Source organism: Trichoplusia ni, chromosome 14 (genome assembly GCF_003590095.1).
Source record: "Trichoplusia ni isolate ovarian cell line Hi5 chromosome 14, tn1, whole genome shotgun sequence".
Lineage (NCBI taxonomy): Eukaryota > Metazoa > Arthropoda > Insecta > Lepidoptera > Noctuidae > Trichoplusia > Trichoplusia ni.
Window position 1 is genome coordinate 3,948,084 of NC_039491.1, and position 14,042 is coordinate 3,962,125.

Consider the following 14,042-nt stretch of genomic DNA (forward strand, 5'->3'; position numbering starts at 1 on the left):
TAACATAGGCAACAGCACTAGCCATACAAACAAAGATTATAGGTGGATAAATATTGCTATAGGGTTACAAACTGTATAAATGACTTAGTACAACAACTAAGCGGCTTAAATTTGAATTTAACGGTTACAACGATAAACACGAATAATATTTTTACGCGTTTAAAATTAAGTCCTAATTGTAGAATATATTCTTATTACTCTTCAGTGGACATGACCATATTCTTTGACATTAATATAATAAATTTTGCGTTACGTGCCATTTGTCGAGATATAATTTATTCTAATCCGAAGAGCTAAGACGATTAGATCACCACCACTATACTTGCGCACTCAAAATAGTTCGTATAAATTTGGTTTAAATACAAATTGCATTATATCTATTAAAATTGCATTAAACAAACTAACCGTGACACTTTGTTACAATTATATATGACAGGTGTAAATTAAAGTAACATAACATCAAGCTTACCATTTAATTTTTTCATAAGTTACATCCACTATCATTCGTAAATTAAACCAGCTTCGTCATACAATTTTGTACTTTAATTTACACCCGCTTAATATCAAATAATCGATTTTAGAATATAACGAAATGGTATGGCAACCGCGCGCCCGCAGACGCGTTACTCTTATAAGATAATACGGCCACTTAGGTATCACCTAGCAACAAGTTACATCGTGTGACATGCATACGGTACATACACATTGCATATTAAACAATAATGGTAACAATAGACGTCAAGCAAACACACGCAGAAGGACTCAGCTATATTCTCTCTCGTTAAGGCGATTATACAATTTTAAACACTATTTTTTTTAAATTGCACACTGACCCACCTCTATAAACTTTTAATTGCGATAAATATATTGTAATGCTGTATAAAAATATTAAAGGAAAAATCGTCATTTAATATTAATACTTATTTAACATTCATATTTTAATCCCAAATCAATAGCGTGTATTTTACATTTTTACAATGAGACGTCCGAACTCTATACCTAACTAGCATACAGTGACATCGAAGCCTAATTCACAACAAACTACACACGATAGTATTTGAATATAAACTTTTTTAATGTAACCGTAGCCTTCTATTTTAATGCAAAGGAGACGTATATTGAAAAATTCTTATGTAACATACAAAATTACATTTGACTATTTACAACATTCTAGCTAAAAATTTTAAAAATTGAGTGTCGAATGCAGCTCGCGGCGGTACACTAAATATTAGGTACCTAGTTTGGCTAGGGCTCCATGCATAGGTCACTACTTACCGATGTACCAAGCTCAAATTACAACTAAACCACTATACTCGGCTGTGGGAGGTGGTCAGTTAGTCGCCAACTCGCCCCTTTCGTTGGCTGACTCTTTGGCGGAGCCAACTCGGCCGAATAAGCCATTTTGATCAATTAATTAAATAATTTGGACAGACCGATTAGTTTTAATTACATAAATAATATTCTATCGTGCACAACCATCTCATAACTTTACAATTTTCTTTACGCCCGGTGGTATTTATGTGTAACTAACTTATGTAGGTAAGACATTTATTCTTTGTGAGCCCTTTGCATTTAGATATTCACTCTCCTTAGCACAGGTACGAGTGTGCCGCTTAGTACATTTGTACTAAGCACTTATATTAATACACATTATCTTTTATAACATTTATGTCCCAGCAATATTCATTTACACAGGGCCTAATTTTTTGTACTTTTACGTTCGGATATTTTTGCTCTATGGATAACGTAGGTAGTGACATTACAAAAATATGGCAGTATGTTTGCATTCAATTCCTTTACGAACTAGGGTAACTGTGCTATTTCCGTTTTTGGACCGAAATGACCACAGGTTGACTTTAACACACATATTCGAATATTCTCAAACCGCATACTTTGGATTATTCACGAAGTCACTCTTCGAATATTCCGGACTGGACCAGAAATTCGAATATTCGTGAAAAATGTTACATTAACCTATGTAGTACTTTTAATTAAGGCCGGTTTTGCCTATTCTATTCGAATGAAATGACTTCTATGTGATCGTGATAAAGATATCTATGTACAGGATGTTTGATAAAAAAATTAATACTTTCAAATATTACTCACTATCAGTAAAATTGAGGTATTTATTAATTATTAGGTATTAATATAAATAATGTTGGTGCTGTTGCGTGCGTGTGACGCGTAGCGGACTTCGTGGGGTATTCGTAATATATTCATCAAACATCTTGTATTTTAGTAGTAATTATTGCGTTTACGTTTTATTACTATTCGACGTACTGTAATGGTTCTAGTTGGTGAGGCATGTTAACTAATACCTAATAAATTCTAAAAAAGGACCTCTAACCAACTGCACTTCCGAATGCTTGTTTGAACTGTTTGTGAGCGCGTGGTGCGGTGCAGCCGATTAAAGTATCTTATCTAATACATTCAACATAGTAAACTATGAGAGTCCACAATCGTCAAAGCACCCGGAGTTAACACTAAATACATCGCAGGCTTCAGAAGCCCTATCTATTTTAACAACGATTCGAAAATAATATCACACATTTACAGCAAAATTACACTTCGCACTCGGTGTCCCTCGCAACCAAAAAAACCATCTTCGAATTTGAACTAATCTCGCAATGGCATCTTTTCATGTTCAGTTCATTAGTATTTCTTGTGCAGCGCCATGTACACGTCCACTTTGACAATCCCCCCGCCAACGATCGGGAAAAATAATAAAAGAAAAGAAAAATAAAATAGCATAAATTTATTAAAATAATAATTATAAAACAAAACGTGTGGTACTATAAGGTGAGGCTGAATGTTGCTATGTTTTTTAAGCTGAACGTTTTTATGCAGAAACAGGTGTTACGCGTCAAAAATGTTACATTGTAATCTCTTGTATATTTCCAAAGGATATTTCTCATTTCTGCATAAAAATGCTCAACTGTAAGATCTAAGTTAAGTAGTAAAAATAGAAGAATAAAAAATATGAGCAATGGAAGTGTATGCAGACTACTACCATACGTGCAGAGTATATATGGCAGAGTGTCTTAAAACTAAATCATGAATTCAATGTGAATCCATTGAAGAAGAATTAAACATCTAAAAACTTAAAAATAATGACTAAAACAAGTAACGATGGTCATATGATGTGCTTAACAATCAGTCGATGAATATAACATTAAATTCTTATAATATGTCTATATATCAGCGTTAAATGTAGCGCCTTAAATACGTGAAACGTGAGAAAAAAAACTACTCAATAAGGAATGGATATTCTAAGAAAAGCGATAGCCTACACCTAAGACCATTTTACACTGTCATGCAATTAAAAGTTTAAAAGGTTCCTTTCATTGAGCATTGCTTACAAATTATTGTAGACCTTAGAAAACAGAACTAGTTGGAGATAAGATTTCTCATTACTCAAAGATTTTAATTTTAGTATATAGACAGCTTAGAAGAAGAAACTGTCAAACATAGGAAACGCGAAGGTTTAACAGACAGTGGTACAACAGTGGTCCTTTTATTCTGTTTTCAAGAACCAATGAGAATATTTTTATCGCATCCATATTGTTCTAAAAATAATTTTGACTTACGTGGTGATCTGGTCAATTGCCAAGAACGACTGTTGTAGAAAGAAAAGAAAGAGGTGTGTCAGGACTCTGCTGTTGTTGTGTATGCATGTGTGTATGTTTTCCCAACACCATTATAATAGAAGCCTAATACTAAAACAACCATCACCGATACATATCAATTGAAACCATTTCAATGTTGATATCATCAATGTACCTATATATAATGTGTAAAAATGTAACGTGATTTAAATATACCGTTGTAGTCAATACTGTCGAGGTAGTTGTCAAGTATCAAGCTGATGAACGTATCACATTTAGAGCAAGACTGCTCTAAATGAGGTAGGTTTAAAAATATGCAAACTATATGAACAACTACCTCAGAGAAAGCTTCGACAACCAACGGTTCCTATACTTTTTTAAATATTTATACGGCTGATGTGATGTGCCTTTACATTAAAAACTTTGACGCTCTATGTCTTAAAATACAATCTTTTTTTTGGCCAACAACGCACTGATCTTTCTAATCGTAATACCCTAAACATCGAAAGCCTTCTTAAATTTAGGAAAGCGTTTTTTAAATTGTATTTTATAAAAAATGTATTATATTCATCTCTTGTTTGGTTCCTATGGACTGCCTGTTCGTCTGAATAAATAAAATAATAAAAATTGTTTAAACTGAACTGCTTTCTTCACATAATAATTATTGATTAAGTCGCTACAGGAGTTCACGCATTTTGAATTAATTTCAAATGTCTGTAATTAAGTCTGCTGTCAATTGTCTTAAAACAAAAAATAAACTATTGCTATTCAAGAGTGCGAGTAATATTGAGTAGTGTAGATTGCTGTGCAGGAAGTGTTCAACTTAGAATACTAACTTATACAATTACCAAAAACCAAAATAAAACAGGGCAGTGGAGGTAGCAGCACTCCCGTATGACGGCTAAATAGGTCAGGACAAAAACTAGTACTTTCGTGGACGTTCACCCAAGAGGTGGGGTTAAGAGTGCGGGAGTGATGCTTAGGACAGAGTAGTCGGGTCGTGTAGGGCAGGATTGTCGGAGTGTTGTGTCGGCGGGCCTACTGCCTAGATGTAGGAGTAGGGCCCGTCCGTGAGGGCGCTGCACAGCAATAGTCAGGAGGCGTCGTCCTTGCCGCCGCTGCCCGTGGCCGAGCCCGCGCGCCGCGACGAGCGGTACTCCACCCCTGGGTCGAATTGCATTAGGACGAACACCTGCAAATAAATCCAACAATTATAAACTGAAAATACTCGCGATACCAAGTTAAAAAAATTCTAGCTTGTTATGTAAGTGACCTGATCGGTTGGCAGCAAAGAGAAGTCATCTGGAGGATTGGTGATAACGTATCTCTTGCTACTCGCGTCGCACGAGGACGAGGTGTCCCGGAACCGGTAGAGGCCGATGCACAGCATGCCATAGGTGCTGAGCGCCGCCACGAACAGGTCACCGTACTTGCCCGCCTCGCCGAACTGGGCCAGTGGACCGTCGTACAACGATATCTGACCAACTCTACATCGGTCTCTGGAATGGGAAGGGTTCAGTTATTTTTCTGACCATATAACCTCACTTTCGTCAGGAAAAATATTGCTTTAGTAGAGTACCTATTTGCTAAGCTCTCTGGCGTAGAGTATCCGCCTCGAAGGCCGGCTCCCTCCGCCAATATGAGTTCCAGTTCGGGCGTCGCGCCGCCCGTTATCAGCGACCGGATAAGTGTTAAGGCATTCTGGTTGAAATAAGTCTGTAACACAAAGTTGTGTGAATCGCCTGATACCATTTTTTAAGAAAATAAAATACAGAGGATTTACTGCGTTTACTTACTGTGGACATAAGTGAGTCGAGTACACTGACAGCAAACGCAGTACCGCACGCGAACGGTTGCGTTAAGTACAGCTCCGTGTCCGGATCGTCGTCGTCGTCCTGGTCCAGAAACTGTACGTTGCTGTCGTTAACCAACTCTGTGGAAGAAAAAATATTACAGTGTCATTTTCTGGAGACATTGGGCTGGCTGTTCTGACGAATTTACCTCTGGTTTATGTAAAGCCTTTGTACTCACCAGTTATCATAGGCACATTGGCACCATACACAGACCCTCTCCTCTGCAGCAACACAGGCGCAGGCGGCTGCCCGGGCGGGGGAGGCACTGCACTGCTTCCATTCGTCCCAACGCCGGCGCTCAACACTCCTATCGTGTCGTCGAACGTCATAGCCTTGATGTTCAACGAAGCCAAGATAGCTTCCTTGTCTGCCAGCGTTGGATCATCGTTGGATGGCACCTTCGCTGATAGGATGCAGCACATGTCACACAAGTTCACATTAACTGCACGCAAGTCGGCCCGGCTTAGCGGTGAACCCTGCAAAATATTAAAAAATCATTTCATCAATCCATAATTTCCAAAAAACTTTTATCCGACTGTATAATTTGACTTACATTCAATACAGAGATTTTCGGAAGATTTTGTAACATCTTCCATTCTCTTCTGATGTAATCGACACTCCCTACTATTACTACATGCTTCAGCTCGTGATAATGGAAGTTTGAGGCTCTCAACGGCATCACCAGGTTTCTGAGCCCGATGAGCGGCGAGTCTGGGTCCGCAAACAAACACACTACCACGTGACCATTCAGCACTGTCATCGCCGCTTGGTTCCTGTCCTGTGAGCAAAAAATACAATTTACCCAGTGGCCAAAAATGTTTTCTTCATTGGTGAAGCTACGACATTTATTCAAGATAGAAAAAATCTTGTTAGTCGTTGAAAATCGGGGTAAAATGAATAAGATAAGGTTCTTTCTCATGACTCAAAATACATACTAATATACAATCTTCCAAGTTCCTCGCGGGGCTCCAATGGAACATTCCAGTGGAGTCGTACTTCATTTCAGTCTTTTCAAAGTCGAAATCTTTCGACTGGTCGTCAGCCAAGCCCGCGTGAAGGCTGACACCATTGCTGTTTTGATTACCTCCACTGCTTCTACTCGTTGGCCTGTGTAAACGATACAATTTAGGAAAGATTTTTATAAACTGTAAATTATGTGCGGCGAAACAGAATGTGTTCGTTTATGTGGATATATTTAGTATTTTGTTTATTTATAGTTTAATCTAGTAGAGTTAAACAAAAAGGTTTAGCGTTGGAAATTAGACGATTAATTACTAAATAATGACAAAAAGGACTACGATCGGAATTGCAAAATAATCAATAGTTTTTTTAAGAGTAAGGGCTTAAAAGATTTAAACACTAGGAATAAATTAAAATTATAATAGTCTAGAAAGCGCCATCTACTGATTGGGTCTGGAAAATATAAACAATTACAAAACAGGATCTAAGCTACTATTTGAGGAACGCACACAACAGTACAAATGTTTTAAGTGTACATAACATGGTAACATAGGTGACATAAACATGCTGTTGCCGTGTGTTGTGCTGTATCCAAGTGCTGTACACATTACGCTTTATAAATAAACTCTCAACGTATACCAACTAAAATGTATCACTAGTGAGGCAAGCACTACTCTACGAACTGTACCGAGGAAAGTCTGCGCAGTAGTCCGCATTCTTAAGTCTAACGACTCTAAAATGCGGACTCAATGAAGGCAACATTGACACATCGCTGACTTAACCCGTGTAAAAGAATTTGTCTTGAAATATCAAACTACTGAGGAAATATATATCTAGCTGAATAATTTTCAATTACATGAGTTTTTTCACTTCGTAGGCAAGGTGATAGGCCTGGTAATTGGTATCTTGATCCTGGGGATTCCTGTAACACAGGTTCAAAGAGTCGTCTCCGTTTCTATTTTTTTTATGAAATAATCGTGCGTACTGATACAGATAGTTATCCATTAAGTGCTTTGTGCACGTGCTTAAACAAAAGTAATTGAAAGACTTCCATAACAAGCCGGATAGATAGAGAAATCAAGGATAGAAGAGTAGGCTTTATAGCAAATGTATTTTTAATTTATGATTTTAACGTTAATGTTTATTATTTCGACTTGCAGCTAACATTATTTTGTAGGTAGATCTGAAGCCGAACAATAATATCCCAGAAATGTAAAGGAGTCTAATAAAATAATACACATTGATTCGTGTTGCTTGGCTCCAGAGAAAGCTACAATCATAGCATTTTGGGAGTGGCAATACATGATTGTTTGACAATTTTTCAATTTGGCGTATTCATTCAAAGAATATTCACATTTTGTGTTACTGCTTCCGTGCTCTCTTCCGACTAAATTCTGTAAGGGTATTTGGTTTATATCTGCAAGTACCACAATGACCAACGAACGCCTGACTATAATGGCCAAATACACAAAAACAAAAAAAAAAAGTGTAGTATTAAAAAACCTCATGCTGCTGTCACAATAAGCCTGCATAAGGTGCTACTTTTTGGTACAGATCCATCCATTGGCGTAGGCTCTGAATTCTTCTCCGAACTATAAGAAAAAGATCTTCGTCTTAAGTCTTACGGTTTCAATTTAATATTCGGCCATACAGTTCGTTTTCGTTCGTTTATTCCCTCATGTACCACCACTGCCTTAACATTTATTGTTAACATGATTGGTTGGTAGTAAGTTCATTCTATCAGGACTTACGTATCGGGAGGCGCTCTATTAACGTTGGGCTTCACTTTGTTGACTTGCCTGGTTGTCGTGGTGTTCATCAGCTGATTCGCCATTGGCGACAACAGTGTCGTTGGCGCCGCATTCCGATGGTTACGGTTTATTACTGTGGAATAAAGAGTTTTTCTTAAGTATGGACTTAATAGCAACACTACTCGAGAATAAGTAATGAGGGAGTACCGCCACTTCTTGAAAGTCTTCCAGCTTTAAAGTATTAACATTTATTCAGGCCTTTAAGCATGATAGTGCTCTACCCGGTGTAGAGCGGCATCTCTCTTCCACAGTTACAATGAACTTACTTTAAGAGGTGATGGGAAGCCCTCTGTGGTCTATCGTCTTTCTCTCAGATAAGTTATGATTTGCATCTCAAAAAAGTAGCTTCATGTTAAATAGCGTTGATTTGATGAAGCCGGTTATAGTAGCATTAGAAACATGTAGGTAAAGTTATATCAAGTCACAGCTGAGATTTTGAAGTTTATGCGTAGGATGTGATTATACTTACAACTAGTATCCTCCCCTCTTTCCCTCGCAATTTCACCTGGAAAACAATTATAAACGATTTACCCGAAGCTATTATCAGTGTAGACGATAAGTATTTCATTAAATTTCATGAACTTTTAAGCAATATGCATTTAAGTTAAATCGTTTTAGTTCTAACGTTATTTATTTTACGACTTAGAAAACTGGGGCAATTAATATATTCAAATAGTCTTAATTAAACTTCTACAACAAAAGCATAGATGTACCCACATAGCATTCACTTTAGTGTTGCCAATTTTGGACAAAAAATTTTTACTTGTCCTTATGGAAGATAAGATGCTTTGATTAAAGGTTTATGTAAAAAGCGATTTGTAAAGTTTTCCAAAATTGACAACTCTATTTAATAAGTATGACAGGTATTTTTCATTCGGACAAATGCAATGCCATGAATATTTGCAATGCTCGGCGGAGGGGTACAAACCACAAATGATAATACATCCGCTTTAGAGTTTACCAAGAAGCATCGATGGGAACAATTCAATCTTCGATACCTAATAAGGTAGACATTATAATAGTGAATGCGAAAGTAACATAAAAACAAATGATTTCAATTTGTGTTTTTGCAATTTTGTTAGTCGGAATTTTGTGAAATTTAATGTAAGGCTGTTAGATAAGAACGATCGCTCGCTTAAGCGAAAGTGGGTCGTGTATCTACAGTTTTAGCCGGGTCCATGCGATATAAGCGCATAATCCCAGTGGCAAATTCGCCAGTTGTCAGTGCTCGCTATGAAATAATGCGTGACAAAGCAACTAGGTGCACGGTACCTTCGGTAACCTAGGACGAAGCAAATTGCCGGTCAAATGGTTAGTGGGCCGATGATAAAAGAAAAAACGAAAAAAAAAACCACTCGGCTCGGAGCCTGAGATGTACCTCGAACATGGACCTTCTTGGGCAACTCTGGCGGCGTGAAGGTGGGGGGAGGATGGTGATCATCTGCAAAACATCAGCACAAGTTCGCATTCCACTCCACTCAGTAAATACAGTACCTACAGCACATCGCGTTACATAGTACAGCGTGTGGCCGGTCTGTCCATATCGACTCAGGTTACTTTAGTTTAAACATCCATCGGTTTCATCTTTTTCTGTTTTTTTTTAAGGCGTTAGCATTTACGGCGTTACAACATATTACGAAGCAATTATTAATTATATTGGATTCTACGGTGTTAAAAAAACTTTTTAGCATAGATAAGAAATTAATGTACACCCATAAGAAAGCTTCCAAAGAATAGCCCAAGATGAAACCGATACAAAATCAAATTACTTATTAAAATACAATAAATAGTTACCACTACACACTAATATAATTGTTAACATACCTACCACCAAACATGCAACAAACGTTAAGCTACGAATACAAACGACACACAAAACGTAAATCTAACTAAAAGACAAGCTCTACGTGCTAAGATATTATGTCTGAGGTCTTGAATTAAATGGATTTTAAACCCTAGGAATTATCATGGCTAATGTAAAGGGTATGAGAGAATGAGAACATGGAATGAGTAAGGTGGCGTTGAGCGACTAAGGACCAATGGCTCAAATGAAAATTAGTTGAAATTACAGGGATGTGATAACAGTAAGGCGAGAATACCACAACGTTCGGCGGATAGTGACGCGGCAGCTAATGACTGCAGAATCCTCACGGTTCTATCGAGGCGGGAGCATCTAAACGTTCCCTATGCAGGGTGTCATTAAATATATTTGATCCAACTCGTAAGCATAATAAAATTACAAATTAACTTCATTTAAAAACACTATTACTTCACAACATCAATATCAGAGGGACTATGTCGATGCAGAAAATCAGGGATTAAAATATATACTCCTAGAAAAAATATTTTGAGATATAATAACAACAACACCAAAATAAATAAACGACATTACATTATGTCTCTCGATGTTTTAAATATCGGCTAATAGAGAGGCAAACATCTAACTGCTGTATAAATGCACATATAGAAACGCATAAGACAAGACAATGATAAACAGGACACGTTTGCTATAGCGATCGAGGGGCGGGAGTCACCCGTCCCGCTCTTCGCTTATAAAACATCACATTGACATTTACACTGAATTGTATACACATGTAGGTTACGTACTTGCCCTGCCAACCATCTGGACGGCTCGTACGCCCTTCCTGAACGTAGCCACTGAACCGAGAAACAATACGTTTAAGCTCACTTTTTGTTACACATCTAGTTAAACCTGTTTTAAATAGTGGATGTTACAGAAGAATGGCAAATAATAGTATTTATGCAAGATGCAAAGCTGAAAGTTTATTTTGAGTAGGAAGTAGTTGATGACATCGCTTTGTATGTTGTGACTTCTAATTACTAAGACCCAAAGTAGTACAACTGCCCAAACTGGATTAATGTTAGATGATGCAGTTCCGCTTGGGCTCGGTAGTAATAGAAGCCAGGTATCCTACTCGGGTTGCAGACGTGATCAGTGTTTTACGTTTTAAGTCTACCCTATTTCTGTCGTATAGGAAGCGAGCTGTAGTTATTATAATTATAGTGTTTTAGCCTAGCTGCACTATACTAGCTGCGTGTGTCGTTTAATCGTGTATTAGCATATATTGTAGCCCAGTTTCACTTCGTCCACAGCAATGGTTAGTTGATGCAAACAAACTAAACGTGTGTAAGGTACGGTAATACGGTATATTTGTCATTTGTCGTTTCCGTACCGTCGAGACAACCACGGTACGTATTAAGAGATTGTTTCACCATCCCAGTCTGCATCATCATCATTCCAACATCTGTAAAAATCCAAACACTGACAATACGTATGTACGCTCCTAACATTTTATGATGTAACTTGTTAGGTATGAGTTTGGTAGAATCAAATTCTGTGCAGTGATTCTAGGTGTCGTAGCGGTAGAATTTGATTCTGTCAAAGCGTGGATGATTGTAATGGAGAGTGACTGTATTAAGTTTTCTTCCTGCGTTAGTCACTGTCGTTAGCACAGACAAGCCGGAACTGTCGTATAAAGTCTTTGTCCTCCAAAGCTCACTCTCGACGGTTTAGTTTATCAGCAGATTGTGATCTTCACTCCTTTTTGTTCTGAGACATGCTTTCGTGGATTCACATATTATATTGTTAACTAAGTGTTCGGGGACATCATGACGGTGCATTTGCTGTTTGCAATATTAAGTTCTACTGTATACATGCAATGTCTGTGCTGGGCTCTTAAGTGCATCATAGCAATCGTGTTCAACTCTTGTTGACTCGCGCAGAACTGCGTGATCCTGACAATTTTGACAAGTGACTGATGTGCGATATATATGTACAGATCCTGATTGGGTTTGTGAATTTTCAGCGGCATTGTATGATGCACTAAATCCTCTCAATATTGATACAGATACAGAGCGATAATATCTCAAAAGGCAGAAAAATGGTGTCGGAGTGCTTCATCTTGTGGCGGTATCCATTCACGAGCGAGCGGACAAACACAATGATCGCTAAATTATAGGGTGTGAACGAGCACGGGTCAAGATAATGCCTTGCAGCCGATCCAGTCAGTGAGGTACGGACGCAACACCACTAAAGCAACTCAACAAAATTATAGACACGAAAAATAAATATCGGAAAACGTCAATTTGTGAGGTTAGGTGTGGTGCAAGTTACCTATGTCGGCTCCAACCTTCCGCTGGTGCGCGGTCACTAAAAGTTTAGCCGAACAATATTCATTAATGTCTCACAAATAGAAAGAAAACAGTGTGAGGTCGAGCGAGTCTGTGTCGTTGTGACCGCGAGGGCCCTCTTCCTACAGTGTACGTGTAACATCAGTTGTACTTAGACATGTGTAAGTGACTCAAAAATTACGGGACACAGTTCATCACAACATTTAAATATTTCCAGAAAGAATGTCACAGAATGGTTTTAAGTTAGGTAGTTAGCTTTAAAAATAAATATTATTTTGTATGTTGAGAAATTCTGTACAGATTGTCTCGCTAAGTTTGGCTATGTTAATTGTAATGATAGCAATACAGTGATCTTACAGTTTTTGCATTTGCACTTCTTGATGAGAGTTTCATCCTTGATATCCTCGTGGCACGCCTTGCAGTAGTACCACGCTCTGGAACGAGAAAACGTAGTGTCAATATTAATGTAAAAATTACGAGTTCTACACAAAATGCATAATGGAAAGTAGCTTATAACAGATCAGGAAAGAGTATTGGAACATTAAAAGAGATCACTAGTAATTTAGAACTAAAATACTTGATACTTTTTCATTTAATAATAAAAATGATTTTACCTTTTAACCTCATCAGCGGACTGAGCAATAAAGAAACCCTGTGTGTTGGCGTGTATCTTGGCACTGCGCGGGTTGATGGAGATCTTACTGTCGGCTCCCTCTTCCCCCTTAATCTCGATGGCCAGCAGAAGGAGTTTCAGCTTTGTGAAGCACAATCTAGACGAAGTTAAAACGATGTACCACATATTTTGAAATTTCTAACATTCAACCGTCGCGTTGTATCATTTTTACATTATGTAGTAACTTTACCATGGAATAGACAAGCCAAAGGAGAGATTATAGTAAAGCTTTTTTATTAGGTAAGTTTAATTAATTAAATAGCTGTGTAAGTAGTATTTTTGGGATTAGAAAGTTAATTAGAAAGTTTATATATCTTTAGCTATATTTTCAAAAGTACTTGACGATTTTAGGGTCTCCAAAAAAGTATACAAAATATAGATTGGTTCTACATTTCATGCGTTTGAGATCATTTTGCTACGAATATGACAACCTACAAGGCATTCTAAATCTTACCTTTACTTGAACTACTAATTGTTAAGTTTCATGCAGTTTTGTACTATGTTAAGCTTACTACAATGCTATAGCTTAATGAGTATTATTAGCGTTACGATACATGACATATATTATTACAGAAAGCTAGTTAGGGAGTAAGCTAATTCATTTTACATTACAGGTCTAATGTTTTTGTTTGAATGATATTTTCAATGTTGTTTTTACTGAAAATTGTGCGATAAAGCCCAAGACTAAGTGAAGACAAAAATTTGAAGAATGTAATTATTTTCTGCTTTTACTGCACTGAAGTAATTTTATGAAATTATGATTGTTGCTATTAAATTATGGTCAAAAAATTGGATGCGATGATTGTGAATGTGACAAAAACCATTTACAAAAAATGAAATATAACAAATGTATTGTTATTTACACGAAATTACAAAATTGTTAATCGGCTCGCAATATAGTCTAAATACATACCACTATCTAACATTATACCCATTCAACATGCACAATCTATTCTGGAAAATCAGGAAACCATTTTAGTTCTAAACA

General features: G+C 37.3%; 1 protein-coding gene across 18 annotated transcripts in view; it reads right to left on the reverse strand.

Annotated features, from left to right (window-relative positions):
• Positions 1-2,740: 2,740 nt before the first annotated feature.
• Positions 2,741-14,042, reverse strand: part of LOC113500419 (calcium-activated potassium channel slowpoke) — a 61,587-nt gene continuing 50,285 nt past the window's right edge. For 6 of the 18 annotated variants that reach the window (XM_026881190.1, XM_026881193.1, XM_026881188.1 and 3 more), the window contains exons 13-27: positions 12,996-13,151; positions 12,739-12,815; positions 12,365-12,400; positions 10,837-10,887; positions 9,608-9,670; positions 8,699-8,734; positions 8,170-8,302; positions 7,275-7,340; positions 6,394-6,565; positions 6,012-6,236; positions 5,637-5,934; positions 5,402-5,538; positions 5,185-5,321; positions 4,879-5,104; positions 2,741-4,797 (exon numbers count right to left, since the gene is read on the reverse strand). In XM_026881190.1, coding sequence (XP_026736991.1) covers positions 4,699-4,797; positions 4,879-5,104; positions 5,185-5,321; positions 5,402-5,538; positions 5,637-5,934; positions 6,012-6,236; positions 6,394-6,565; positions 7,275-7,340; positions 8,170-8,302; positions 8,699-8,734; positions 9,608-9,670; positions 10,837-10,887; positions 12,365-12,400; positions 12,739-12,815; positions 12,996-13,151 — 1,912 coding nt within the window. In that variant the 3' untranslated portion in view covers positions 2,741-4,698. Of the gene's footprint in view, positions 4,798-4,878; positions 5,105-5,184; positions 5,322-5,401; positions 5,539-5,636; positions 5,935-6,011; positions 6,237-6,393; positions 6,566-7,274; positions 7,341-8,169; positions 8,303-8,698; positions 8,735-9,607; positions 9,671-10,836; positions 10,888-11,423; positions 11,496-12,364; positions 12,401-12,738; positions 12,816-12,995; positions 13,152-14,042 lie in introns of all 18 variants that reach the window. The other 12 variants (XM_026881195.1, XM_026881194.1, XM_026881196.1 and 9 more) reach the window with 8 other exon arrangements.